General features: G+C 46.2%; 1 protein-coding gene across 5 annotated transcripts in view; it reads right to left on the bottom strand.

Moving 5' to 3' along the window:
* Positions 1 to 425: 425 nt before the first annotated feature.
* The window catches only part of PCIF1 (phosphorylated CTD interacting factor 1), a 54,370-nt gene continuing 29,183 nt past the window's right edge, over positions 426 to 25,612 (bottom strand). For all 5 annotated transcript variants that reach the window (XM_083147893.1, XM_083147895.1, XM_083147892.1 and 2 more), the window contains 6 exons: positions 10,906 to 11,081; positions 10,353 to 10,439; positions 9,731 to 9,915; positions 9,222 to 9,315; positions 8,965 to 9,140; positions 426 to 1,401 (listed from right to left, as the gene is read on the bottom strand). In XM_083147893.1, the coding sequence (XP_083004019.1) occupies positions 1,191 to 1,401; positions 8,965 to 9,140; positions 9,222 to 9,315; positions 9,731 to 9,915; positions 10,353 to 10,439; positions 10,906 to 11,081 (929 nt within the window). In that variant the 3' untranslated portion in view covers positions 426 to 1,190. The remainder of the gene's footprint in view (positions 1,402 to 8,964; positions 9,141 to 9,221; positions 9,316 to 9,730; positions 9,916 to 10,352; positions 10,440 to 10,905; positions 11,082 to 25,612) is intronic.

The following is a 25,612-nucleotide window of genomic DNA, read 5'->3' on the forward strand; positions in this document are numbered from 1 at the left end:
GAGGTCGCTGTGTGATCTATTGTAAGCAAGAACAAGTACTGAAGTGCAAACATATGAAAACCATAGCAGGGCTTTAGATCACAGGGGACAGCAGGTGGGTATAACAAACACACAGGGATCCCACAGGATGCCTACATGCTGACATTTAAGCTGCATGTAATACTAGTTACAGCAAAATGATCATTGCTAAGATGATAAGAAGAGTACATATTTGCATGAGTGCTAGGTTTACATAGAAACCATTTTCTGTGAGACCATACTGCTGTGGGAAGGGCCCCAGAAGCATCCTCCATACTGGTGCAAGTCATTTGGGGCACAATTAGGCTTGAATCATACATAACGATATATCGAACTATATGCACTTTGGAAGAATTTTATTTCTCTGGGTGCAAGTTTTGTTTTTACTTAATACTCTGAGACACAAATCAAAAATAGACTTTTACTGTTTGATAAAAGTAATAAAATGGTTAGACATTAAATTAATTACAAGGAGTAATTAGCACATAAACATGCACCAATCACAATACCGGGGGGGAAATAAAGCACACACAGACATACATACACAGATGAGGAGGGGAGAATAAAACATGCAGATCCCCAGGTCTCTGCCAGAAAGGTCACAACACCAAATATTCTGCTGATAGCAAATACATAGAGCTATATACACAGGAAAGCTACAGACATCCCCTTAGCACTGAGGAGGTGTCTGTATCTACAATGCCACACACAAGAGCAGTGCACCACACACACTTAATTTCCAACATAGGTGAGTTTCCTCTGTCCAACACCTTCATATAGAATAATGCATCATCCCATTGTTCACATGGTAGCGTTTAATTACCACATTTTCCTACAGATGTAGTGCACGTGGTCATTGTGACCTTATATATTATCCGCCACCAATTACTAATCAGACTGGGAAAACGCTCTCAGTGCTATGGAGGGGTAACATGACTACAAAGATTCATAGGACTGACAGAAGTCATAGCTCTGCCAAACTGCAGCAATGCCCTCAACCAGCCCTCAGTAACTGACGGATTCTCACAGTCTACTTTTCAGTCCACGGGAGTTCCTTGTTCTGACTTTAAAGGAAAGGTCATATTTATGTCCTATAGTATTGGAGAACTATGCTCAGGTCTTCTCATTAATTCATGTACTGCCCAAAGTAACTTCTGTGCTCATATCTGTCTTTAATTACTCATACTGTCCTTGCTGGTGCCTTCCTCTTGCGTGGCCTCCCTCTCGGTACTCTCGGAGGAACTGGACGACTGTCCAGACTGCTTATATACTTCACATAAATCTTGAACATGCTCTGGAGTGGGTGTCCATTTCTGAAAGCCAGCTTCATTTTGAAGAAACAACACTACAGTGCTGTGGACAGCCTTATAATACAGTTCCTCTCTGTGAAGAAAATAAAAGGTCAAGAAAACAGAATGATCAGAGAGAAGGCAGAAGAAAAAGAAAAGCAAGTACATTGGAGGTGGCATATTAGGTGAACTGATAAGAATGGAATATGTAGACTGTTATAATAAAGATTGATAATGACATTTGTGTTCATCACAGCATAAGAATTCACAAATAAAGGCTATACTATAGAAAAAGAGAAATACGGAACAAAACACTACTGTATACCAGTTGCAAATATAAGGGAGGTATTAACCCTTTTGCGTGCTAACATTGCTGTGAGAGATCCTTAAAATATACGCTAAAAATGCCAGAGTCGCTCACAGCGACTGTTCTTTTAGAATGAATAAATAAATGCAAATACAGCCCAGTCAATTACCTGAAGTATAGTTAAATATTGCACTCAAAAAAAGAACAGTTGCTGCGAGCGGTGTTGGCATATTTAGAGGATATTTTGAGGATCTCTCACAGCAACATTAGCATTCAAAAGGGTTAAAAAAAATGGAAGTAGTAAATGTGGCTTGAATAGGATATGATGGGGATAATGAAGTGTCAGTATGTAGTTGGGATGGTAGTAGTGGTGGCAGCATGCTGAAGAGATGGAAACGTTCTGCAGAATACACAGGGTTTTTAAATGAGAAAAAAAAACATTGGAAGTCATGAATGCCTGAACCATTAATAATCATGAAGGGCCACTATACCTAAAAGAGATGTTGTTTGGCATAAAGAAACTACAGTACTAACAACAATATATTGTATAGGTGTGAAAGCTGCCATACTTTGACAAACTTGATATATGTAACATCAGGTCAGGATGTTAGAGAAAGGGTAGTAGATAAGTAGCATAGCCTCCCATACGAGGTGGCAGAGGCAAATACAGTATAGTAATTTGAACATGCTTGGGATAGGATGATTGATATCCTTACAAAAAAATAAGGATCAAATATGGTTTGAAGTAACATGTTTAAAAGAGGATTTTGGTACTTACCGGTAAATCCATTTCTCTGAGATCAGCAGGGACCACTGGAATCACATCGGGTATTAGAGCTGGGAATGCTGGGAGCTAGGCACTTCTTAATAATAATTAGGGGATACTGGCTCCTCCCCTCTAAGACCCACAATCCCCCAGTGAGGAAATTGGCCCACCAGAGGAAAGGGTTACAGAACAAAACCATAACACAACCATACATACAACACGCAGGTATCGGACCGGGCTGCAACAGCAACCACAACAGGCAGAATCCAACAGCCGGGCGGGTGTCCAGTGGTCCCTGCTGATCTCAGAGAAATGGATTTACCGGTAAGTACCAAAATCCTCTTTTCTCTGACATGCAGCAGGGACCACTGGAATCACATCGGGGAGGTTCCAAAGACCAAGCCCCGGGAGGGAGAGTGCTGGGGATTCTGTAAGACCAGACGACCAAAAGCTGAAGCTGAAGTTGCAAAAGTATCGAACTGGTAAAACTTAACAAACGTGTTCTGAGACGACCAAGTGGCCGCTCTGCACAACTGAGAGATGGTAGCCCCTCTCTCAGCAGCCCACGACGTACTCACCGATCTGGTAGAGTGAGCTGTTACGGAGACAGGAGGCACCTGTCCCGCATGAAGATAAGCACTACGGATCGTCCACTTGATCCATCGTGCAATTGTCTGTTTTGACGCAGGCCACCCCCTGCGTAATGCGTCATAGAGAACAAATAAAGAATCCGTTTTGCGTATAGACCTGGTTCTCTTGACGTAAATCCGAAGAGCCCTGACCACGTCCAAGGAGGATTGCTCCGGTGATTCTCCTTGAAAAGCTGGAACCACGATAGGCTGGTTTATGTGGTATGAGGATACCACCTTCGGAAGGAACCCTGCCTGGGTACGCAGCTCTGCTCTGTCCTCGTGGAAAATTAGATAAGGGGGCTTGCATGACAGAGCACCCAGCTCTGAAACTCTGCGAGCTGAGGCCAGGGCCAGTAAAAGAACTGTTTTCCAGCACAAGAACTTCAGTTCCACCCTGTTCAGTGGCTCAAATGTCTCAGACCTCAAGAAGGCTAGTACCAAGTCCAGATCCCAAGGAGCTGTGGGAGGCACGAAGGGAGGCTGAACTCGGAGAACCCCTTGAAAAAATGTTTGTACCTCAGGAATGAGGGCCAATCTCCTCTGAAAGAGAATAGACAAGGCCGAGACCTGGACCTTGAGAGAACCCAGTCTCAGACCTCCATCCAACCCCTTCTGTAAGAACAACAGAAGGCGGGACAATTTGAATATCCGGAATGGCCAGCCCTTACCCTCGCACCAACCCGCATATGAGCGCCATATTCTGTGATAATGCGCTGCTGAGGCGGGCTTCCGGGCCCTTAACATCGTAGGGATTACCGCTCTTGGAATTCCCTTCTCCCGCAAGACCTCGGTCTCAACAGCCACGCCGTCAAATGTAGCTGTGGCAGATTCTGATGAAAGAAGGGTCCCTGAAGGAGCAGATCCGGTCTGAGGGGCAACCGAACTGGCTCGTCTGCCAGTAACATCTGGATGTCTGAGAACCATGTCCTGCGAGGCCACCAGGGTGCTATGAGAATAGCCTGCACTGGCTCCCTCTTGAGTCTCTTCAGTACTTGGCCCAGAAGTGGAAGTGGCGGGAACAGGTAGACGAAGCTGAACTCCCACGGGGTCGACAGAGCGTCCGCCGCTATGGCCTGAGGGTCTCTTGTACGCGCCACGTACGTTGGTAGTTGGTGGTTCTTTCGAGACGCCATCAGGTCCACCTCGGGAACTCCCCACCTGTCGGTGAGTTCCCGAAACACCTCGGGGTTGAGAGACCACTCGCCTGGGTGAAGGTCCTCCCTGCTGAGGAAGTCGGCCTCTAGATTTTCCCGACCTGGAAGGAACACTGCTAGCAGAACTACTCCTGATCGTTCTGCCCACTGAAGAACCTTCTTTACCTCCTTCATGGCCATGCTGCTCCTCGAGCCGCCCTGCCTGTTCACATAGGCGACTGCCGTGGCATTGTCCGACCTTATCTTTATGTGTTGACCCTGAAGGAACTCCTGAGCCTCCAACAGAGCATTGTAGATGGCTCTGATCTCCAACACATTGATGGACAAGTGCCTCTCCTGCAGGTCCCACCTGCCCTGGAGGCAGAGATGAAGTACCACGGCACCCCAGCCGCGTAGACTTGCGTCCGTTGTCAATACAATCCAGTCCTGGACTGCAAACCGACGACCCTCTGTTAGATTCCTTCTGTGTCTCCACCACAGTAGTGAATGTCTTGCCTCGGCCGACAAGAGGATTCTTTTGTGCAGATTCAGGTGCGAGCCCGCACCCTTTCTGAGAAGATCCAACTGAAACGGTCTTGAGTGGAAACGTCCCCACGTCAGAGCTGGGAAGGCTGACACCATCTTCCCTAGCAGCTGAGTGCACAGATGGAGGCTGATCCTCTGTGGAAGTAGGATCCTCTGCACTAGGTGTAAGATAGCCTGGATCTTGTCTTCCGGCAGGAAGATTCTCAGAGACTCCGTGTCTAGCCAAAGGCCTAGGAACAAGATCCTCCTGGATGGAACTAAAGAAGATTTCTTGAAATTCATTATCCACCCCAGGCTGGTGAGCGTCTGAGTGGTTAACCTCGCATGACTCTCCAGTAACTCCCTCGATGGGGCCTTGATTAGGAGATCGTCGAGATAGGGAATTATTGTCACCCCTTGACATCTGAGGTATGCGACTGCTACTGATAGAGTCTTGGTGAATACTCTGGGCGCTGAAGATAATCCGAAGGGCAGAGCCCTGAACTGAAAATGATCCCGACCGATGGCAAAACGAAGAAAGGCCTGGTGAGGGATGCAAATCGGGATGTGTAGGTAAGCATCCTTGATATCCAATGATATCATGTACTCTCCTGGCTCCAAAGAAGCAATCACTGAGTGGATTGATTCCATCTTGAATGGTTGATACGAGACTAACAGATTCAAAGGCTTCAGGTTGAGAATGGGCCTGACTGACCCATCCGGTTTGGGGACTACAAAGAGGGTTGAGTAGAACCCTGTGTTCCTTTGAGCTGCTGGGACCGGCATGATGACCTGAGCCTCCAGCAAGATCCGAATGGCTTCTAGCAGGCTCGTTCTCTTTTCCTGAGATGTTGGCAGAGCCGTTGTGAAGAATCGAACCGGAGGAGTGGAGTCGAACTGAATCCGGTACCCTTCTGATACCACTCTGCGAACCCAAGGATCCTCCGAAAGGGAGAACCATTGGGTTCCGAAGGCCAACAGACGGGCACCCACTGGTAAACTGTTGACTGAAGCTGGTAAACCGTCATGCCACCGGCTTCTGCTGGGGCTTAGGTTCCTGGGCTCTTGGAGCAGCCTGAGGGCGGGCTCTGGCTCTGGACCCTCTAGAGGACTGGAAACCTCTTCCTCTCCCCCGAAAGGTGCGCTGAGTCCGAAAGGACTGAAAAGACGGACCTGCGAACTGTCTTCTGGGAGGAGGAGGAGCAGCCGACGGTAAAAATGCCGACTTCCCTCCCGTCGCCTGTGAGATCCATTTGTCTAATTCAGGCCCGAAAAGGATGTCCCCGGAAAAGGGAAGACCCTCCACAGCCCTTTTAGACTCCGCGTCCGCCTGCCAAGAGCGAAGCCAGAGGGCCCGCCGTGCAGAAATGGCGCTAGCGGATATTCTTCCTAAGAACATAGCAGACTCCTTAACATGTTCAGCCAAGCAACGAATCTCATCTATAGGCATACCTGATTCCAATCCTTCAATGATTAGCTCTGCCCATTTAACATTTGCCCTATTTACCCAGGCCGAGACTATTGCCGGTCTGAGTTGAGTCCCTGCCGCTACATAAATGGCCTTGAGAGTAGCCTCCATTTTTCTATCTGAGGGATCTTTCAAGGCTGAAGCCCCTGGGACTGGCAGTGTTGTTTTCTTGGACAGACGGGAAACTGAGGTGTCCACCGGAGGTGGAGTCTCCCACTTGCTTAGGGCCGCAGGCTCAAAAGGATACAGAGAAGGGAAGCGTCTGGGAATCTGAAAACGTTTGTCCGGATTCTTCCATGCAGCCAGAAGCTGATCCTGATTTGGACAAGGAAAGACCACTGATGTCTTCTGAACCCCTCCAAACAGATCAAACTCCTGTGGCTCTGGTCTGGGATCCTCCGGTAAACGAAGAACCTCCTTTACCGCCATAATGAGAGCCTCTATCCCTAAAGGAGTCGGCTCTCCCTCAGGAATGACATCCTGAACCTCTTCCCATTCACCATCCTCCATTTCGTGAAATGGATCTTGTTCCTCCTCCAAATCATCTTCCACAATAATAGCCTGATAAGGTCGCTTATTGCTAGATGTAGAAGGCCTCTCTGGTCTGGACATGGAGTTAGCTAACCCCTCCACCGACCTTGCTAGGGCTGTAGCCCAAGATGGCTCCGCTCTGCGAGCCAGCGCCAATTCAGAAGTGAGCTTTGACATAGTACCCACTAAGGTAGAGGCCCACTGGGGCGCCTGAGACCCCGCCAGTGATGCAGATTCAGCACCTGAACATGACTGACAAACAGTGGCATTACCCTCAGCTGTGTATTGAGAAAACTTAGCTGAACAGACAGTACAAGCAAAAACCTTCTGAGAGGCTTTGGATTTGCCCGTCATGATCCCCGCTCGCCCGGTCCAACACCAGCGCGCGATACAGGTGCAAACACACACACACACTGAGTACAGATACACCTCTCACAAGCCAAAAACCTCAGGGTTCTGTGAGACCTGGAGGAGAATGAGCCCTATTAGTGACAATACAGCGCAAAACACTGTGTCAGCAATAAAACTTTTAGAGCCTTCCAAGCTGCAGTAACCTGTGAACAGGAAAGAGTCAGCTTACTGTGTATCTGTGTAATGGCCGCGCCATGCCGGCCTCCGTTTTACAGCGAGTCCCCTCTCTCTCTGCTTAGCCAACCTGTGGCGTTCTGACAACGTCCAGAGACACCCGCTTGCTAGCGCTCACCTGCAATACCTCCGGCACTTATTACAGCCGCGTGGTATAGTACAGCAATACGCGCCTTGCAAGATGGCGGCGCCTCACTCGCTGCAGAGACCCGCGCACAGCGCGGCTGACGGAGAAGCGGGGGACGGCGTGTGGCAAGTGCGCTCAGCGCTCTACTCACCACCGGAGGCTTCCTTCGTGACTGGCGTCCCCTTTGCTGGAGGGGCGGCAGGAGCACGGAACCCGTGCAGGCAGGCACCTTTAGTGAGGTCCTGACTGACGACCTGGAACTCCAGGGGCGCTGAATGCCCGGACCCACACCTTTTAGTAGGTGGGGAAGGGATTCTATCAAGTAAAGATGAAAAAATTCTATTGAAAAGCCAAAGCTAGAAAAATGTGCAGGAGCAGAAAAAACTGTGACCTAACTCCCTGGCACAATTTTCTCACTGGGGGATTGTGGGTCTTAGAGGGGAGGAGCCAGTATCCCCTAATTATTATTAAGAAGTGCCTAGCTCCCAGCATTCCCAGCTCTAATACCCGATGTGATTCCAGTGGTCCCTGCTGCATGTCAGAGAAAAAAGGGGCTGACTAGATGGGCCAAGTGGTTCTTATCTGCCGTCAAATTCTATGTTTCTATGACTGACCATTGTTATGTGATAGCAGACATTTTTGACTTAAACATTGGCTAAAACTAGGGTCTTTTAATTGGATCAGTGAAGACAAGGGGAAGTGAGTATTCTGGAAGTCTCAGGGTGCTCTGGGTAAGTTAAGCTTCACCTTAAGCAGCTATAGCCATGTGGTGTCCAGCCTTTTATACAACAGACAATAAAATAAGGTCTTGCACAAAAGGAACTAAATACCCACAAATAATGAATCTAGCACAAAATATAGTAACACTTCTTATACACAAATTGGCATAACTAAAAATAAAGGACCCAACTAAGCTGTGGGAATACCATTACCACCATCCAACAGGCCACTCACATTCCTATTATATTTTGTATTTCTTTTTCCTGTTCTCTAACTTTGCATAGCAAAGCATATCCATATTAGATGGTCAGTACCTTATTCATTTGTCCGTGAATGGAATAACTGACATAAAGGAGTTAATCTACTAAAGCTTCTAAAAAGTGCTAAAGCCCATTGTAACCAGATTCTATCATTTCTAGGATGCAATAGAGAAATGATAGCTAGAATCTGATTTGTTGCTATGGGCAACCTCACCACTTTTCAAAGCTTTAGTAAATTTACCTAAAAGTCTAAAATATGTATTGAAAAGCTCCCCAGGACCACTGACTCTACACACGTGAAGTTAATTAAAACTTGCTTTATTTCAGTATTAATGGTCTTTTAATATCCAGAAAAGTTATTTTAATATAGATTCCAGAAGATTAGCAAGAGAACTGTGCAGCCAGATCCATTCAGGTCACCACAAATTTGTCATCTTGGTCATTTTCAGGCATGGAAACATTAAGTTCTGCATAAATCATCAGACTTGGATTAAGCCGAACACAATTTGGTCAATTTAGGGAAACGAAATAACTAGCGCTACAATCAACCACATCACTTAGCCCATACCCACAAAAGCTTCTAGATAAGGCAGATATGCATACCTCTTACACACGTGCTGAGAACCGCTGCGGTATTCATGCTCCAAAGCAGGGAGCACCAGCTGGTGCCGCTTGAAACGACTTTCCTCCATACGGGTGAGGGCAGGTGTAGGAGGCTCCCTCCACTCGGGAATGAACACTATGAAAGACAGAGGCTGGTCTGACGTATCCAGGAGGGTCTGCAGACAAAGAAATCCCTTAGAAAAGGAAATAACAATCTGGGTACAAAACAACTGTCAGAGAAAAGTTTTTCCCTGTACCTCAAAATGAGTGACCATGGCATCCATGAGCTCCTCACTAAATGGAGGGTTGGCTTCAAAAGAACCACTGGCTGGAAAGAAACTGAGACACGGCCTGAGAGGAAATAAAACAAAGGTCTTACAAAATATATCATTTATTTAAATGAGCAAATTACATAATTTAAAAATAAGCTCATACTGATAACTTTGACTTCCCACCACAATGAAAAAGTCCAGAACCCGAGGAAGGTACATGTATCATGCCTAGGGTAGGAGCCTTCTACAAATGAAATGTGAAACCTCATACACATTCTCGGTGAAGAAATGTGGAAAGACTTTCCTGCTGAGCAGAATATTCCTCATCTATACTGACAAGATGCAAACAGGGCAAATCTAGTTGTAGGTAGGATTTGGTCTCTACACCTATCTGTGTACAAAGTCATTAAATAAATCATTCCAATGGCTACCATGCAAATGGTATTCTCATAAGTAACACATTGGGCATTGTAGACTGAGATATGAACACTCACCCCCTGGAGCCAAAGTATCCATCTGTGTCTGCAAAAGCTGAGCAGTACTGCTTGAAATAACAGTTCAAGGGAGAAGCAAAACATTCAGAGGTTACACCGAAAATCCTGTGCAAAGCTTGCAATACATGGACAGGGAGAGCCCCCTGTAGTCCAGAACCTTCAAACTGTGCTGTACCCGACATCATCTGCATAATACAAAACTAGATGTTAGGCAAACCTTACACACTACCATTCTTTACAAATTATTTGTATAAGCCTTAAAGAAAAACGCCTCAGAAACGTAAAATCTAGTATTAAGTGGAGATCACTTGGTTAACATTGAAATCACCTCACCAAACTTACAATGAGTTTGCCATGAGTTAGATTTATTTATTTTTAAATTGGGACCTAAAATATTGCTTGATATAGATATACACAGATCAGTGCATCCCATTTCTATGCATTTGGAAATAAAGCGGGAATATGGATGGTGTTTTGAATAGATCAGCTGAGAAGGAACAGCATACAGAACATTTCCAGGAATCTGGCCACTGAGAATGTGAATTGCCACTCAATACTACAGTTTACATTTTGGGTAGAGTTATTCTTTAAGTTCACTCTGATTCAATCCACCTGTACATACTTTATATCTCCGTAAGAGACACCACACACGTGAGAGGAACTTTTCTGACCCTGGATCATCTGTGCAGCTGAGGCGATAGAGCTGGAACTGAAGGGAATGGAAAGACAAATTTGTAAATACTTCCATGCGAATCAGTCAGTACAGAAGCTATTTCATCCCACTTTGACACCAAGTCTGAGAACAGGCTCAAGGAAACCATAGTTTGCCAGGAAGAGGTACTCAATAGTCCAAAAGCAATAAATTAAAATCAATACACCACCAAATGTCACTTTTTATCTTACGACTCAGGCTCTAAAAAGCAGAATGAATAAATGAGTATGTAGGGAACACTGTGCCTGAAATATCTAAATCTGCAGTAGCAGAACTGATGCCACGCAGCTGTCAGACCGACGTTTTTTGGACAGTCCCATGCAGTTAAATTTCACCCTTGGTTTCTTTACAATACAACAAAAACATTTTGCATAACTTCTTGGAGCGCTCACACATTAAGACCACTCCGTAGACAAAGAATAAGATAAAGATACTTTACTAGCCTGGAAAAGTGTCTGCTCACCAATTTGCTAAAGTAGCTCTGGTTGACTCTTACGGACTCCCCTTTGTAACGCACACAAACCATATTGCCATCCTGCTGCACGTCCAGTCCTCCTTGGAGGGGCAATCCCGGCATGGTCAGCCGTACAGGGTGACAGAACACATTCTTCTCTGGGGAGGGTGCAAATGCCGCTGGCTCTATGAAATAAAGGTGAAAATAATTAATACCTACACGTGCAACTTAATACTAAAGAAAGTAAGTAAAAAAAATCATGTAAAAACACATGAAATTCTAACTACACCTAAACGGATAGATGTATTCTGGTTTATTGCCATAATGAGAATCTATGCTCAAAATATTACATGTTGGTGTATAAGATATAAACAGTCTAACAAATGTTTGGCTGGAGTTAGAGTCCATCTATGTCTGCCACACACTCTATGCTTCTGCCAACCTGGGGCCAAATGTATCAGTCTTAAAAGAGCTTTAAAAACAAACATTGAAGATTTAAAGTCAGCACTTTGGGCAAATCGGAGGCTATTTGACCTCTAGTCTTTTTTCAGACAGGCAACATGCAGTCCACCAATAAAACACTGCCAATGGGAACATACTGGAGCAAGAGGAGCAGCAGCTGGTACGGGATGCAGTTAATATCCCGGCGGTCGGGATCCCGGCGTTCAGAATCCCGACGCCGGAATCCCGACCGCCGAAATACCGACACATTCTCCCTCCTGGGGTGTCCACGACACCCCTGGAGGGAGAATAAATTAGTGTGCCGAGCGTAGCGAGGCACCGGGCCCGCTGCGTGGCGAGCGCAGCGAGCCCGCAAGGGGAGGCGATCCACGTCCCCCCCTTGTCGGCATTTCGGCTGTCGGGATTCCGGCGTCGGGTTTCTGAACGCCGGGATCCCGACCGCCGGGATTCAATACTGAATCCGCTGGTACACAGTAAGCATTAGGGAATCTGCTGGATATCCTAAGCACTGAACCTTAAGGATGTAACACTTCGAAACAAGTTGTAGCGTGCGTATACCCTTTTTCAGTTTTAGGTGGAATTATGTGGTGGAGTCAGTAGCAGTTTATACTTGCAGCCTAAAGCATTCAAAAATAAAAAAAATCACAATGCCTGTCAATCTTCGTTGTGCAAAAGGGAGGCTTTCTGTCTTTCACCTTGCGAACAGCCAGCGATCAAAAAAAGTTGCAGAATTTTATTGCAGGACAGCCTTGCGCATGTGTACTACGGGTTGCAAGTAAGTATGCACAGTCTACCAATAATCACCCAGTCTGCTAATTCGCAACCATGCTATCAGGTCTCAATTAGGCCCTTGGTCAAGAGGTTTAGGTGTTATAAATACAAGTAAATGGGAAAGAAATCTGATTCTTAACTTAACATGATTGTTGGTGTTAGACAGGTATCTCAGAGATACCTGTGGAATCCCCCCTGCTACCCACTGCTCTGCTGAGCTTGCGCACACAGCATCTATTACCAGAGACAGAGGGGCTGGGGACATGGCTAGCATCTCACAGAGCTGCTGGCCATGCCCACATAGCGGTGAGGATGGGGCCACGCTCCAATCTATAGGCCACACCCTCAAATTCCAGTCATGTGCAGTCCCGACTTGGACATCTCAAATGTTGGGAGGTATGACTAAAGGTTCAAATCCAATCATTGGAGTGGACGAACATGCAGCATTCCTTATAAAATAAAAAGTTCCTTATATCAGGGTATTGACATGGCATCTGATAGAATGCTTTTGGATCTCTCGTCCTTGAACAATAGCAAACAAGTTTATAGTGCAACTGAAGTGATATCATGGTGACATATGATTGACCCTTCTACTTGACTATCTGTAGAAATATGTTTGGATGAAGGAACTATTTCCCAAGATGTAAAGTACTCCTAATGATAAGGTTTACGTTCTCAGTATTTTATACTTTGAATAAAAGGGGATTTTTGTAAGAACTTACCGTTCAAATCCCTTTCTCTGAGTCCATCCTGGTGACACAGCTAACCATGGGATGTAGAAGGGTCTGCAGGAGCAAGGCACCTATGCTTACCTTCTTTAACAGGCAGGCTCCTCCCTTCTGCATCTCAGCATTCCTCAGTTCAACTTCTAAAGCACACTAGGATACATTATTCAGCACAACACCTGAACATATTATAATGCACAATCAAATTTAACCAAATAACATGAAAATACATGAACTGGTATAAATTTACTGAGGTAGGGATCACTGTGTCACCAGGATGGACTCAGAGAAAGGGATTCAAATGGTAAGTTCTTACAAAAATCCCCTTTTCTCTGTCGTCCAACCTGGTAACTCACCTAACTATGGGACCTTCAAGAGCCAGTCCTTTCGGAGGGTACTCTCAGGTTTGCAGTTATCATCACTGCTCGCCCAAATGAAGCATCCTCCGACGCAAACTCATGGAACCTGTAGAATTTGGTAAAGGGGTGAACAGAGGACCAGGTGGCAGCCCTGCATAACTGCTCCGCTGTAGCCCCATGACGCACAGCCCAAGAGAAAGCAACTGACCTGGTGGTATGGGCATTAATCCTGAAGGGAATCGGTCTGAAACAGGGACATGCAAAAAAAAGCCCCCAATTCCGAAATCCGTCTAGCCGAGGCTATAACTAACAGACATGTAAGTTTCCAAGAAAGATATTTAAGATCAGCCGACCTTAAAGGCTCAAATGGAGGTTTCTGAAGAACCGACAACACCAGAGACAGATCTCAAGATGCCACCGACTGCCTATATGGAGGTTAAAGTCTCATAACTCCCTGTAAGAAGGTCTGTACTTCTGGCAACAGAGCCACTCTTCATTGAAAGAATATGGATAAAGCGGACAACTGTACCTTTAAGAACTGCAGGTTAAGCCCCGCTGAAAAACTGTCTTGGAGAAACTCCAAAAGTCTGGTGACCTTGAACCTAGAGGTGTGTACCTTCTGACGTCACACCACCTGATATAGATTTTCCAAACCCTATGATAATTTGCTGCCGACACAGGCTTCCGAGCCCTGAGCATGGTTTGGATAACAGCATCTGATAAACCTTTTACCTCAATAAGGAGGTTTCGAAAGCCAGGCCATCAAATTGAGACGAACTAGGTCATGGTGTAGATAAGGACCTTGCCTGAAGAGGAAGACGCCAGGACTCCGTCGACAACCTCAGTATGTCTGAATACCAAGACCTCCTGGGCCAATCAAGATGATCTGTACCCCGTGTCATCACTCTCTTGAGGACCCGAGCAATCATGGGAAATTAAGGAAATACATACGCAAGGCTGAAACACCATGGGACTGTCATGGCATCCAAGCCCAAGCCAAGGGGTCCCTGGTCCGTGAGCAGAATCTGGGAACCTGACAATTGTGTCTGGATGCCATCAAGTCCACCTCTGGGAGCCCCCAGAGTTGCTACTATGTCCTGAAAAACTTCCTGATGCAATGCCCATTCTCCTTCCAGCAGTTCCGCCCTGGTGAGGAAGTCCGCCTGCACATTCCGGATCCCAGGAATAAACACAGCCGACAGAGCTGTAATGTTCACTTCTGCCCACTGAAAAATCCGAGAGACTTCCTGCATGGCCATCCTGCTTCGAGTACCCCCTTGATGATTGAGATAAGCCACAGCTGTGGCATTGTCCGATTGTATGCAGATTGGCGACCCCTTCAGGAGGTCTTCCGCCTGTAGAAGCGTCTTCCACACTGCCTGGAATTCCAGAATGTTGATTGGCAGTTTCGATTCCGAACTGGACCACAGACCTTGCAATCTGAGGTGTAAGGCCACTGCCCCCCAGCCCCTGAGCCTGGCGTCGGTCGTGACAAGCAACCAATCTCACGAGCGAAGGGAATGCCCCAATTGAAGAGACTCCAGATCAGTCCACCAGATCAACAAGTCCCTTGTCTCCTGAGACAGTAACAGTGTTTTCTGCTTCATGGCTTTCGGATTCCCGGACCAACTGGACAGAATGTTCCATTGAAAAGGCCTTGAGTGAAACCTTGCATACTGCAGGGTCTCGAATGTTGTAACCATTTTTCCAAATAGTTTCAATCCTCTGCCATATCAAGGGATTTGGTGACTGGAGAATCGACAGCACCAACTGGCGAATGTCCACTGCTTTGGACTCTGGGAGGAAGACACTATGCAGATGTGTATCCAAAATCACACCAAAAACTGAAGTTTCTGAGTGGGAGTTAAATGAGACTTTGGAAGATTTAACATCCACCCGTGGTCTCGAAGAAACGGTTGCGATCATCAGATGTTCCTGCAACTTCTCTGCCGATTCCGCCTTGAACAAGAGGTCGTTCAAGTACGGAATAATCACAATCTCCTTTAACCTGAGAGCCGCTGCCATGACAGCCATCACTTTTGTGAAAACTCTCTGCGCTGTGGCCAGCCTGAAAGGTAGAGCCTGAAACTGCAGATGAGTCTCTGCTATTGTTAAACGCAGTAAAGATTGATGTTCCCTGCATATAGGCACATGTAGATATGCATCCTGGATGTCCACTGATGCTAGAAATTCTCCAGGTTCTATGCTTAAAAGCACTAACCGAAGAGATTCCACCCTGAAGTGGTCCACCCACAGATGTAAGTTTAAAGACTTCAGGTTTAGAATGGGTCTGAAGGAACCATCCAGGTTGGGGACCAAGAAAAGATTGGAATAAAATCCCTTCTTTCTTTCCTCCTAAAAGTATCGGGATCACCACTCCCTTCTCGAGAAGCAAAATTGCCGCCCCCAAGAGGGCTTTTCGCAATCGAGCTTCTCTGGGTAGGGGTGTTGGGAGAAATTCCTTAGGAGGGACACCCCTGAGATTGAGCCTGTAACCCTGAGAAATGATGGAGAGAACCCAAGGGTCCGGGGAGGAGAGAGTCCACACATCCCAAAACTGCAGGACTCTGATCCCATAACGGGGAGTCTCCGTCCTGTCATGCTGAAGATTTATCCTCACTTTTGGAAATGTGTTTCTTTGCAAAGGCCCCAAAACGGGATCTGGGCACCCTTCCCTTGCAAGAGGGAAACTTTCCTCTACTGGACGCACCCCCTCAAAAGGAGGATTTAATAGACGACCTAAATGCCCCAAACCTAGACACGGAGTGCTTAGAAGATGTGGTGGGAAGGAAAGTGCCCTTTCCCCCCGTGGCTTGTTTAATAAGGGAATCCAGTTCTGCCCCAAAAAGAAGTACTCCCTTAAAAGCAAATGCCTCTAGAGACTTCTTGGACTCACTATCAGCTTCCCAAGCCTTAAGCCAGAGAGCTCCCCTAGATGTCACGGAAGTGGCTGACACTTTTGACGCCATCTTGGCGCCTTCTTCAAAAGCCTCACAAACATACTCCGCTGCAGTCTTCAGATTTTCTGCCAGAGCAAAGGCTTGTGTGTCAGGTTGAAGTTGATTACACAAGGTATCCGCCCACTTCATCATGGCCTTGGATACCCAAGCAGATGTAATAATCAGGAGTAAGGTAAAGCCCACTCCTTCAAACACAGCCTTAGGACAACCGTCAATCTTTTTATCTGTGGAAGCAGCACCCCCCCTGTACAGGCAAAGCAGTGGTCTTAGACAACCTAGCAACAGGTGCATCCACCAGAGGTATCTTTTCCCACAATTTCACATGCTCCTCCGGCATGGGATACCTGTTTGCAAATGTCTTGGGCATGAGAAGCCTTTTATCAGGTGTCTTCCATGCTTCCCCAAGTAATGCTATCACGCCCTCATCCGAGGGAAAAGTAACTGCATCCCTGCACAGTTTCTTAAATACACCCTGAATTGGCACTTTATCCTCATCTGAAAGATTCAATGTTTGTTTAACTGCAAAAATCAAATCCTCAATACCAGGGACAGAAGACTCAAATTCTTCCCTCTGGTCCTAAAACATATCTTCAGTACATTCCCCTTCCTCCTCAGACTTGAAGTTGAGGAGGGGAGGTGTGGATAAAGGGAGCCTAGGTGAAGTAACCTCAGGAGCCTTAGACAACTGCTCCATAAAATCATTCATTTTATGGACACTCTGAGCTGTGTCCTGCATAACCTGCAGTAAGGCAGGGTCCCCCTGAGATGGGGTAATAGAGCCCACAGAAGGATGAGTGGAGAAAAAAGGCCTAGGAGACTTAACAAGCTAATTTCTCTTCCTATTCAAAGCCTGTACTAAGGCATTCATAGAGCTCCCCAAGGCAGTCGCCCACGCAGGTTCAGGCTGCTCAGACCTCTGGGCTTGAGCCCCACTGGGTACAGACTCACAAACGGGGCACAAATCCCCCTGATCCATCTGTTCAATAGTTCATTTAACTCTGCAAAATCTGTTAATGAACATGGCAGACGCTCCCTCCCCAAGAGCAGCAGCACTACACCTTTCTGTCATGATAACACACATAGTGCACAATGTCAGGCGTTTGTACAGAATAATATATCCAAGTACTTATCTGTATGCTGCAATTAGCGGTCCCCAGGAGCTTTCCACTCAGCTCTGCAGTGTGAAATCCTCCTACAGCTCTGCAAAGTGTGGAGAGAAAAGGCGCCAGAGCAGAGTGCAGGAAGAGACCAAGTCTCTGCTTCAGTGGGGAGGGAAGCCTTTTCGCGCTTTACCACTTTCAGCCGCTCCTACCAAGTGCTTCTCCTCTCTTCAAGTGTCTACCCTCAGTCTGGGACCTCTTGGAAGCGTCCAAGAGGTCGCTGGACTCCCTAGGGATTTTTTGCCTAAAAGCACAGTAAAATGGCGGCGTCCGTCCAACAAGACCCCCCGCCTAAGCAGGGAGCCGGTTCAGGGCTCACCCCAGGAACCAACCTCCTTTCATGGAGGTTAAAGCGCCATGCAAAGAGGGCAGACAGCCTCTCTCTGCACACAGAGTCCTGACAGAACGCGCTTCTGTCAGCCTCTGCTGCACTTTCAGTGTAAGGAAACTTCCTTTGGAAGCTTCACACTGTAGCATGTAACGAACTAAGAGAATATTAATAAAAAAACAAAGCCGTAGCTACTCTAAAGAACGGCTGCAGTCCGCAGCCAGTCAGCATAGCACCCACTCCCGTGGGCACCTAAAATGAACTGAGGAGTGCTGGGATGCAGAAGGGATGAGCCTGCGTCTCAAAGAATTTAGCATAGGTGCTTTGCTCCTGCGGACCCTCCTACATCCCATGGTTAGCTGTGTCACCAGGATGGATGACAGAGAAATACTGAGAACCCTGTTAAGTTCCACCCAATGGAAGTTCCTTTTATTTTCTCTCGCTGCCAGGGAGCTTTTGGTTACTCCTCGTTGGTTGATGTGTGCTATAACTGTGGTTCTCTCGGATTTAATTTTTTGATTCAATATTCATAAAATGGCCTACCTAAGTGGAACTGCTATTAGTTTTATTTAAATAATGACATCAGGTCTGATTCAGAAGTTGATGCTATGTTGATACTGTCACAAATTGTTAATGTTTTTGTTCAGCATCTGTGTCGCATGGTGTATGTGCAAATGAGCGTTTGGGGAAGGTAGTACGGGAGTGTTGAATGAAACACAGACATGATGCAAGCGTTTCAGGAGTGTGTCACAGCCAGCTACTGTGTCTTCAAGTGCAGATGTACTAGCCCGACTGCTTAGATGCAATGGACATCCTGAGCGACCATAGGGTTGCTCAAAGGTACGATGGTGTGACAGACGTTCGTCTAATGGTGCATGGGGGTTTATGTACAAGAGATGTCAGCTGCAACATTTGTGTGAAGATGCAGGAGCAAATCGATTAATGCCCACCTCAGAATCAGGTCTATAGTACACAACTTTATGAACAGAAGAGATCAGGATATTGACCCAAGACACTGATATACAATAATATTAAACAGATTGTAAATTAATTGGGGACATAGTCATTTTTGTATGGAATTCAATTAAATGCATCATAATAAATAGAAAAGCAGTCATTGGTGACTGGTAACTCTGTGCAGCCACTGGTGGTATAGTGTGGATGGAAAGAGGAGAAACAGCAGAAGGAGGAGAGATAAAACATGATCCAGTCATTGTAATAATCTTAAAATCGTCAGCTTCTGGCAGCCATCCTGGTAATTCCCCATTTATCAAAACTGATCAGTATGTTCTCTGCAGGAAATAGTCAGGACAGTTGTTCCCCATTCAGTGGCATCTGCTAGCACCAGAAATGGGTCAGTAGAGATCACTGATGGAGGAACAGGGATAACAATACTAATGACAGTTAAACGCACTGGGTCCAGCAGCTAAATTAAGATTGTTCTTCGAAGCTAAACAACTATGTCCTTGGTGTGATGACACTCTTTGGCACCACAGCAATAAAATCACACTGCTGTCACAAATTGTAAAGCTTTAGATTTGTGGGAAGATGATTATTGTATGTGGGAGGTTAAGCATAGAACGGATCTAAAATGCAGCCATTCCCAACTGCTGTCTGCATGCAAATGATCAAGTGTGCAGAGAAAAAAAACCCCAAAACCAGTTGACAAGCCCTAGACAAGAGCGACCCCTGCTGGCAGTAGTGTGAAAAGGCTTACAGCACCCAGCATTCAGAAGTGGTGGTCTCCCAGGTTTTAACCAGGTTCTAAACTGTGTCACTTCCAATATCATAAAAGAGCAAGTGTGCTTAGGTTAGAATAGCTAAAGGCAGTAACAAGTGTCTCATTGGTCCTTTTCTATTTGTCACCAGTCTGGATCTACCCTCCCCCACCCGCAGCTGCTCATTGCTTTCAACTTAACTACATTCTTAAAAGAACATATTAAATCTGTCATATTTACTGGTGCATCTCCATGAAACAATAACATATGTCCCATTTTCCTGCATGAAAAATGTCCTTACAAATAGGTTATGGATGCATAAGCAGATGAAAAAAGCACTGAACCCTGAAAGGGTAGTTACTGTGCAAAGAGCTGTGACACAACATTCCACTGGAAAACCTTTTTAAGAGAGAGAGGTTTATTTTATCCTCTAACTTTTTAGGTTATATGCCTTAATTTGTCCTTGTAGACTGTGGTATGTAGGCCAAACATTCCTCTAGTGTAGAGCATAAAATGTTAAGTGGAATATATGGATGTCAAGTGCGGAGGCATACTGGCAGAGCACTTTACCGACAAAACCTAATGCAGCATAATGGAGATTTATAGGGCTGGAACAGGTGCACAAACCACCAGTGAGTTCTATTACACACCAACAATTTAGCATCTAAGCCTGAAGTTACCGTGGTCTTCTGTGTGTCTTGGTCTTATACCTGCTTTATATAACAGAATTAACCAAATTATTTTTGTTTTTATAAAATGTTTTAACGGTATAAGGTCTATTTGTGACTGCATGTTATTGACTGCTTAGATGTATCTGTGAGGGAAATTTACTAAGCTCAGCTTACTTACTTAAATTTACTAAGCTCAAATTGTACAAAAGGTGCCGAACTCTCAGAATTTATATTTGCCGATGGTGAAGTCATACAGATGAAAATTGTGTCACATTTTCCATTCATATATTTAGCTGAATTTGCGGCCGAATTCAGCTACATGAATGTTTGTAAATGAGATGATCTGATAGAATTTTATGGCCATTTGCGGCCGAGTTGTATCGATGGTCTATTCGTTCATAAAGCCAAATTATACCCCTTTTAGACCAAAACGCCGGGTCACACCCGGCTTTTTGGACCCTGGTTGAAGCCGGGTGCGACCCGGCGTTTAGGGGCATTTACACCGGACGGGCTTAAACGCCCGCACCCCCCTCCCGCCCCTTCCCGGCGCTTGAAGATGACAGCGCAATGTCATCTTCAAGCGCCGATCGACGCCGCCGTACCCGGAACGCTGCTGGGGGCAGCCCAGCACTAAGGTAAGCTGCTAGGCTGCCCCCAGTCCCCGCGCGCACCCCCCCGCCATTGGACAGGAGGTGAATGGATGCCGCACACAGTCAGGACCTGGGTAGAAGTCCCGTGTAAAGGGACACGGCGTTAGAGATTTACACCGCCGAAGATCCGGGTCTGACCCGCCACTGACCCGGATTTTTCGGCGGTGTAAAAGGGGTATTAGTCTGAGCTTGCCATTCATAAAAATAGCAAATCAGCCAAATTGAATTCTTTGTAAATGTGGCAATGCGCGAGTCGTGGCCATGATTAAGATAAATGGGTACGAATACACCCATTTGTACCCATTTATCTTAATCATGATCTCAGAAAAGTTCCCCCTGTAAGATTTCTTTTAAATATCAGATTATTACCTGGTAATATGTTTTCCTCTACTCCACCATGGCAGCCATTACTATGGGTTCCTCCCTTCTGGGTAGTCCTTCGGAAAAGAAAAAAAGACACCAGCCCCTATAAGAAGGCTCCACCTCCCTGCTCCGGTGTCTTGCATTCTCCAGCTTTAATACATAAACAGAAATAATTATTCCACATAACACAATACACAACAATTCGTAAGGGATGGGAATATATGCTGCCATGGTGGAGTAGAGGAAAACATATTACCAGGTAATAATCTGATATTTCCTCTACCTTCCCCCATGGCAGCCATTACTATGGGTCATACCCCAGCAGTTATCATTTTCGGGAGGGCATACTCACAACCAGCACCGAATTGTTGCCTCCTCGAAATCATAATAATCATAAATCATAGTTTCAGAACAACTTCTTCAAACTTTCATAGAGCTGCGCTAAGAACTTTCCTCCCGAACTTAGCGTCTGCTGAAGACATTACATCCAGTCTGTAATGTTTTGTAAATGTATGTATCGACGACCATCCTGCCGCCTTACATAATTCTTCCACTGAAGCGGATCCTTTCTCCGCCCAGGAAGCGGCCATTGCTCTTGTAGAGTGTGCCTTCAAGCTCACAGGTGGCTCTCTCTGCCTCACTTGATACGCTTTGAGGATACAGTCCTTAATCCACCGCGCCAATGTCGCCTTTGAGGCCATTTGACCCTTTCTAGCACCAGTTGTTAGAACAAACAGATTCTTGACTGTTCGAACTTCTTTTGTTCTCTGAACATAAACTTTTAGCGCTCTCACAATATCCAAGTTATGCAAACGCTTCTCCTTTTCGTTTGTAGGATTCATACAAAAAGAGGGCAAAACAATCTCTTGATTTATGTGAAACTCTGTCACAACTTTTGGTAGGAATTGTGGATTAGTTCTTAGAACTACCCTATTCTCAAAAAATTTTAGAAAAGGCTCTTCTGCCCACAACGCTTGCAATTCTGAAATTCTTCTTGCAGACGTAATTGCCACCAAAAATAAAACTTTCCAGGAAAGAAATAATAATGAAATTTCGTGTAAGGGCTCAAACGGAGGTTCCATAAGCACCCCAAGCACCAAATTCAAGTCCCAAGGTGCCATGGGAGATCTAAATTTAGGTTTCAGTCTTCTTACTGCCTGAATAAACCTTCGGACATACCTGTCCCCTGCCAAGTCCCAGTCCAACATTGCCGACAGGGCTGAGACTTGTACCTTCAAAGTACTTAAGGACAGTCCCATCTGCAGTCCTACTTGCAGAAAACTTAGTACTGATGTAACTTCCCTCGGCGACTGCATCTTCTCCTTACACCTTGATACGTATTTTTTCCACACTTTGTAATACGCTGCAGAAGTGGATCCCTTCCTAGCCTTGAGCAGGGTTTGGACCACTTCCCCTTCAAAACCCTTTTCAGTCAATGACCTGGTTTCAACCGCCAGGCCGTCAACTTCCAGGTCAAAGATTGCGGCTGACATATTTGCCCCTGAACTAGAAGATCGGGTCTTGACGGAAGCGTCCACGGTTCTTCCACCGCCATCTGGCGTACTGAAGCAAACCACGCCCTCCGTGGCCAATAAGGTAGTACCGCTATTACCTCTGCTTTCTCCCTCTGAATCTTCCTCAACAATCTCGGAATTACCGGAATCGGTGGGAAAACATAGGCACGCCTCATCCACCAGGTGGCCGTCAGCGCGTCCCATTGCTCTGCTTGTGGATCCTTGAATCGAGAAAAGTACACTGGTACCTTGTTGTTCTCTGCTGAGGCCATGAGGTCCACTTGAGGTAGACCCCATCTCCTCACTAACATGGTGAAAACTTCGTCGTTGAGCGACCATTCTCCTGGTAGACAGGTCTTCCTGCTTAATTCGTCTGCCCTGTAGTTCTCTTTCCCTGCCAGAAAGACCGATGTTATGTTTAGAACAGAAGTCTCTGCCCAGGCCAACAACCTGTCTGCCACTTCCATCAGACTGCGACTTCTTGTTCCGCCTTGGCGATTTATATAGGCCACTACAGCCCGATTGTCTGATCTGATGATGAGCTCTTTGCCCTGAATCTGACTCTGGAACTGACGACACGCTCTGACCACTGCCTCCATTTCTCTCACATTGGAGTGTGCTTTTCCCCAGGATGGGGACCATCTTCCTTGTGCAATCCCTGGACCACAAGTTGCTCCCCAGCCTATTTGACTGGCATCCGTAGTCACGACTACTTGCTCCATGGGGGCGAACGACCTTCCCTGTCTTAGCCGATCGTCGTCTGACCACCAGGCCAAATCTAATTTTGCCGCCTTTGTCAACACTATTCTTTGCATCAGATTTTTGCTGTCCTTGTTCCATTGTATGAGAAAGCAGGCCTGTATTTTCCTCATATGAAATCTGGACCATTGCACTGTCTCTAATGCGGCCGCCATGAGACCCAGCACCTTCATACAGTCCTGTGACCTCACCGTTGATCTTATCCTCATCATATTGGCTTGTTGTATCAACTTCAACCTCCTGTCGGCGGTTAATGCCACCTTCATTTGGGCGGAGTCTATTATCACTCCCAAGTATTGTATTTTCTGAGTTGGCTCTAAATGACTTTTCTTTCGATTTATAAGCCACCCATGTTGCTCCAAACATTGAATCACTCTTTCTGTGTGACGTAGCACAACGTCCCTGGAGCTTGCCACTATAAGTATGTCGTCTAGGTAAGGCCATAGCTTTATGCCTTCTTGCCTCAGTCTCGCCACTAGTACTATCAGTACCTTTGAGAATGTGCGTGGGGAAGTTGCCAACCCGAATGGGAGGGCCGTGAATTGATAGCTCACACCTAGAATCTTGAAACGTAGAAATTTTCGATGTCCCTCGAATATTGGCACATGAAGGTACGCATCTTTGAGATCTATTGAAGTCATAAAATCTCCTGGACCTATCTCTGGAAGTATGGACTTGATTGATTCCATCTTGAATGGCCTGATGCGCACCTTTTTGTTGAGACGTCTGAGATCCAGAATGGTACGAAAACCTCCGGATGCTTTTTTTATAACAAAAAAACGAGAGTACCACCCTAGAGGCTCCTGTCCTCTTGGTACTACAGTGACCACGCCTTGGGCCATCATCTCTTCCAAACTCAAAAACAAAGCTTCCCTTTCCTCCTTGTCCCTGGGAATAGGGGATTCGGTACTTATGTAATATCTGGGCTCCCGTTTTTCTTATGAGACCGCGTCCCCTCGCGGGGTTCGCTGCGCTCACCACGCTTCGGGCACGGTGGCTCGCTGCGCTCGCCACACTATATAAAATCAACTCCATGCGTAGTTGGATAGTAGGGGTATGAAAAAATGGGGTGCATTTAACATGGGAGCCCAGATAATACATAAGTACCGGGGATTCTACTACCAGATTTCCTGGCCACGTTTTGAACTCTATCTTGTATCCTGACTGGATGATTTCCAAGACCCACCTGTCTGTGGTGGACCTTTGCCAGACCTGATGAAACTTTAACAGTCTGGCACCTACCCTTTGAGGGTCGGCGTCATTGCTGTTCCTTCTTGGAAGGGAATCTATTTTCTCTGCCCCTTTGGGCCCGAAAATTTGCCCTGGATATCCAGGATCCCCTTCTATAGGCCCTGCCAGGCCTATAACTCCTGGCTTCCCTATAATCCTGTGGCTGGTATCTGTTGAACCTACTAGGCACATTCTTCTTGGCAGTTTTGTCCTGGGGCAACCAAACCGACTTGCCCCCAGATATCTTTGTCACCAGATCATCCAGCTGCTTTCCGAACAGGTAATCACCCTGGAACGGAAGAGACATTAACTTGTTCTTTGACTGAACGTCTGCAGCCCATGGCTTCAGCCACAAGGCCCTTCTGATAGCTGCTGTAGTGGCCCCTGCCCTTGCAGCCAGGCGCACTGAGTCCAAAGAGGCCTCACACAAGAACTGTACTGCCAGTTGTATGTCCTGAATCATTTTGATTAACTCAGACCTCTTTATGCCATCCAATATATCAGCCTCAAGCTGCTGACACCAGCCTCTGAGAACTCTGGAGGTCACCGCCATTGCTGCAGCAGGCTTTAATGCCGCCCCTGCTACCAAGTGTTGCCTTTTAAGGCCCAATTCGATCCTCCTTTCCATGGGATCCTTAAAAATGTTTGCGTCCTCTAGTGGAAGCGTAGTCTTCCTGGATATCCTAGAGACCGCTGCATCCACCCTAGGGGCCTCATCCCAGGATGAAACTTGCTCCCTCTCAAATGGATACATTTTTGCAATCCTACTTGGTATAGCAATCCTTTTATCTGGGTGTTTCCACTCATCAGCAATCACCCCTTTTAAAGTCTGTGATAATGGAAAAACTTTACTCTTTTTCCTTTTATCTTTAAACAGCAATTCTTGCAAATTAAGATCTTCTGCTGGATCCTTTATGTTCAAAGACTTGTGAATCAGTCCCAATAAGTTATTAATCATGTCTGTACTGAAGTCAGACTCAGACTTGTCCTGCACCTGATCCTCATCATCAATGTCAGGATCTTGATCCAGCACATGCACACTGCCA

Source organism: Crinia signifera, chromosome 6 (assembly GCF_055691185.1).
Source record: "Crinia signifera chromosome 6, ASM5569118v1, whole genome shotgun sequence".
Taxonomy (NCBI): domain Eukaryota; kingdom Metazoa; phylum Chordata; class Amphibia; order Anura; family Myobatrachidae; genus Crinia; species Crinia signifera.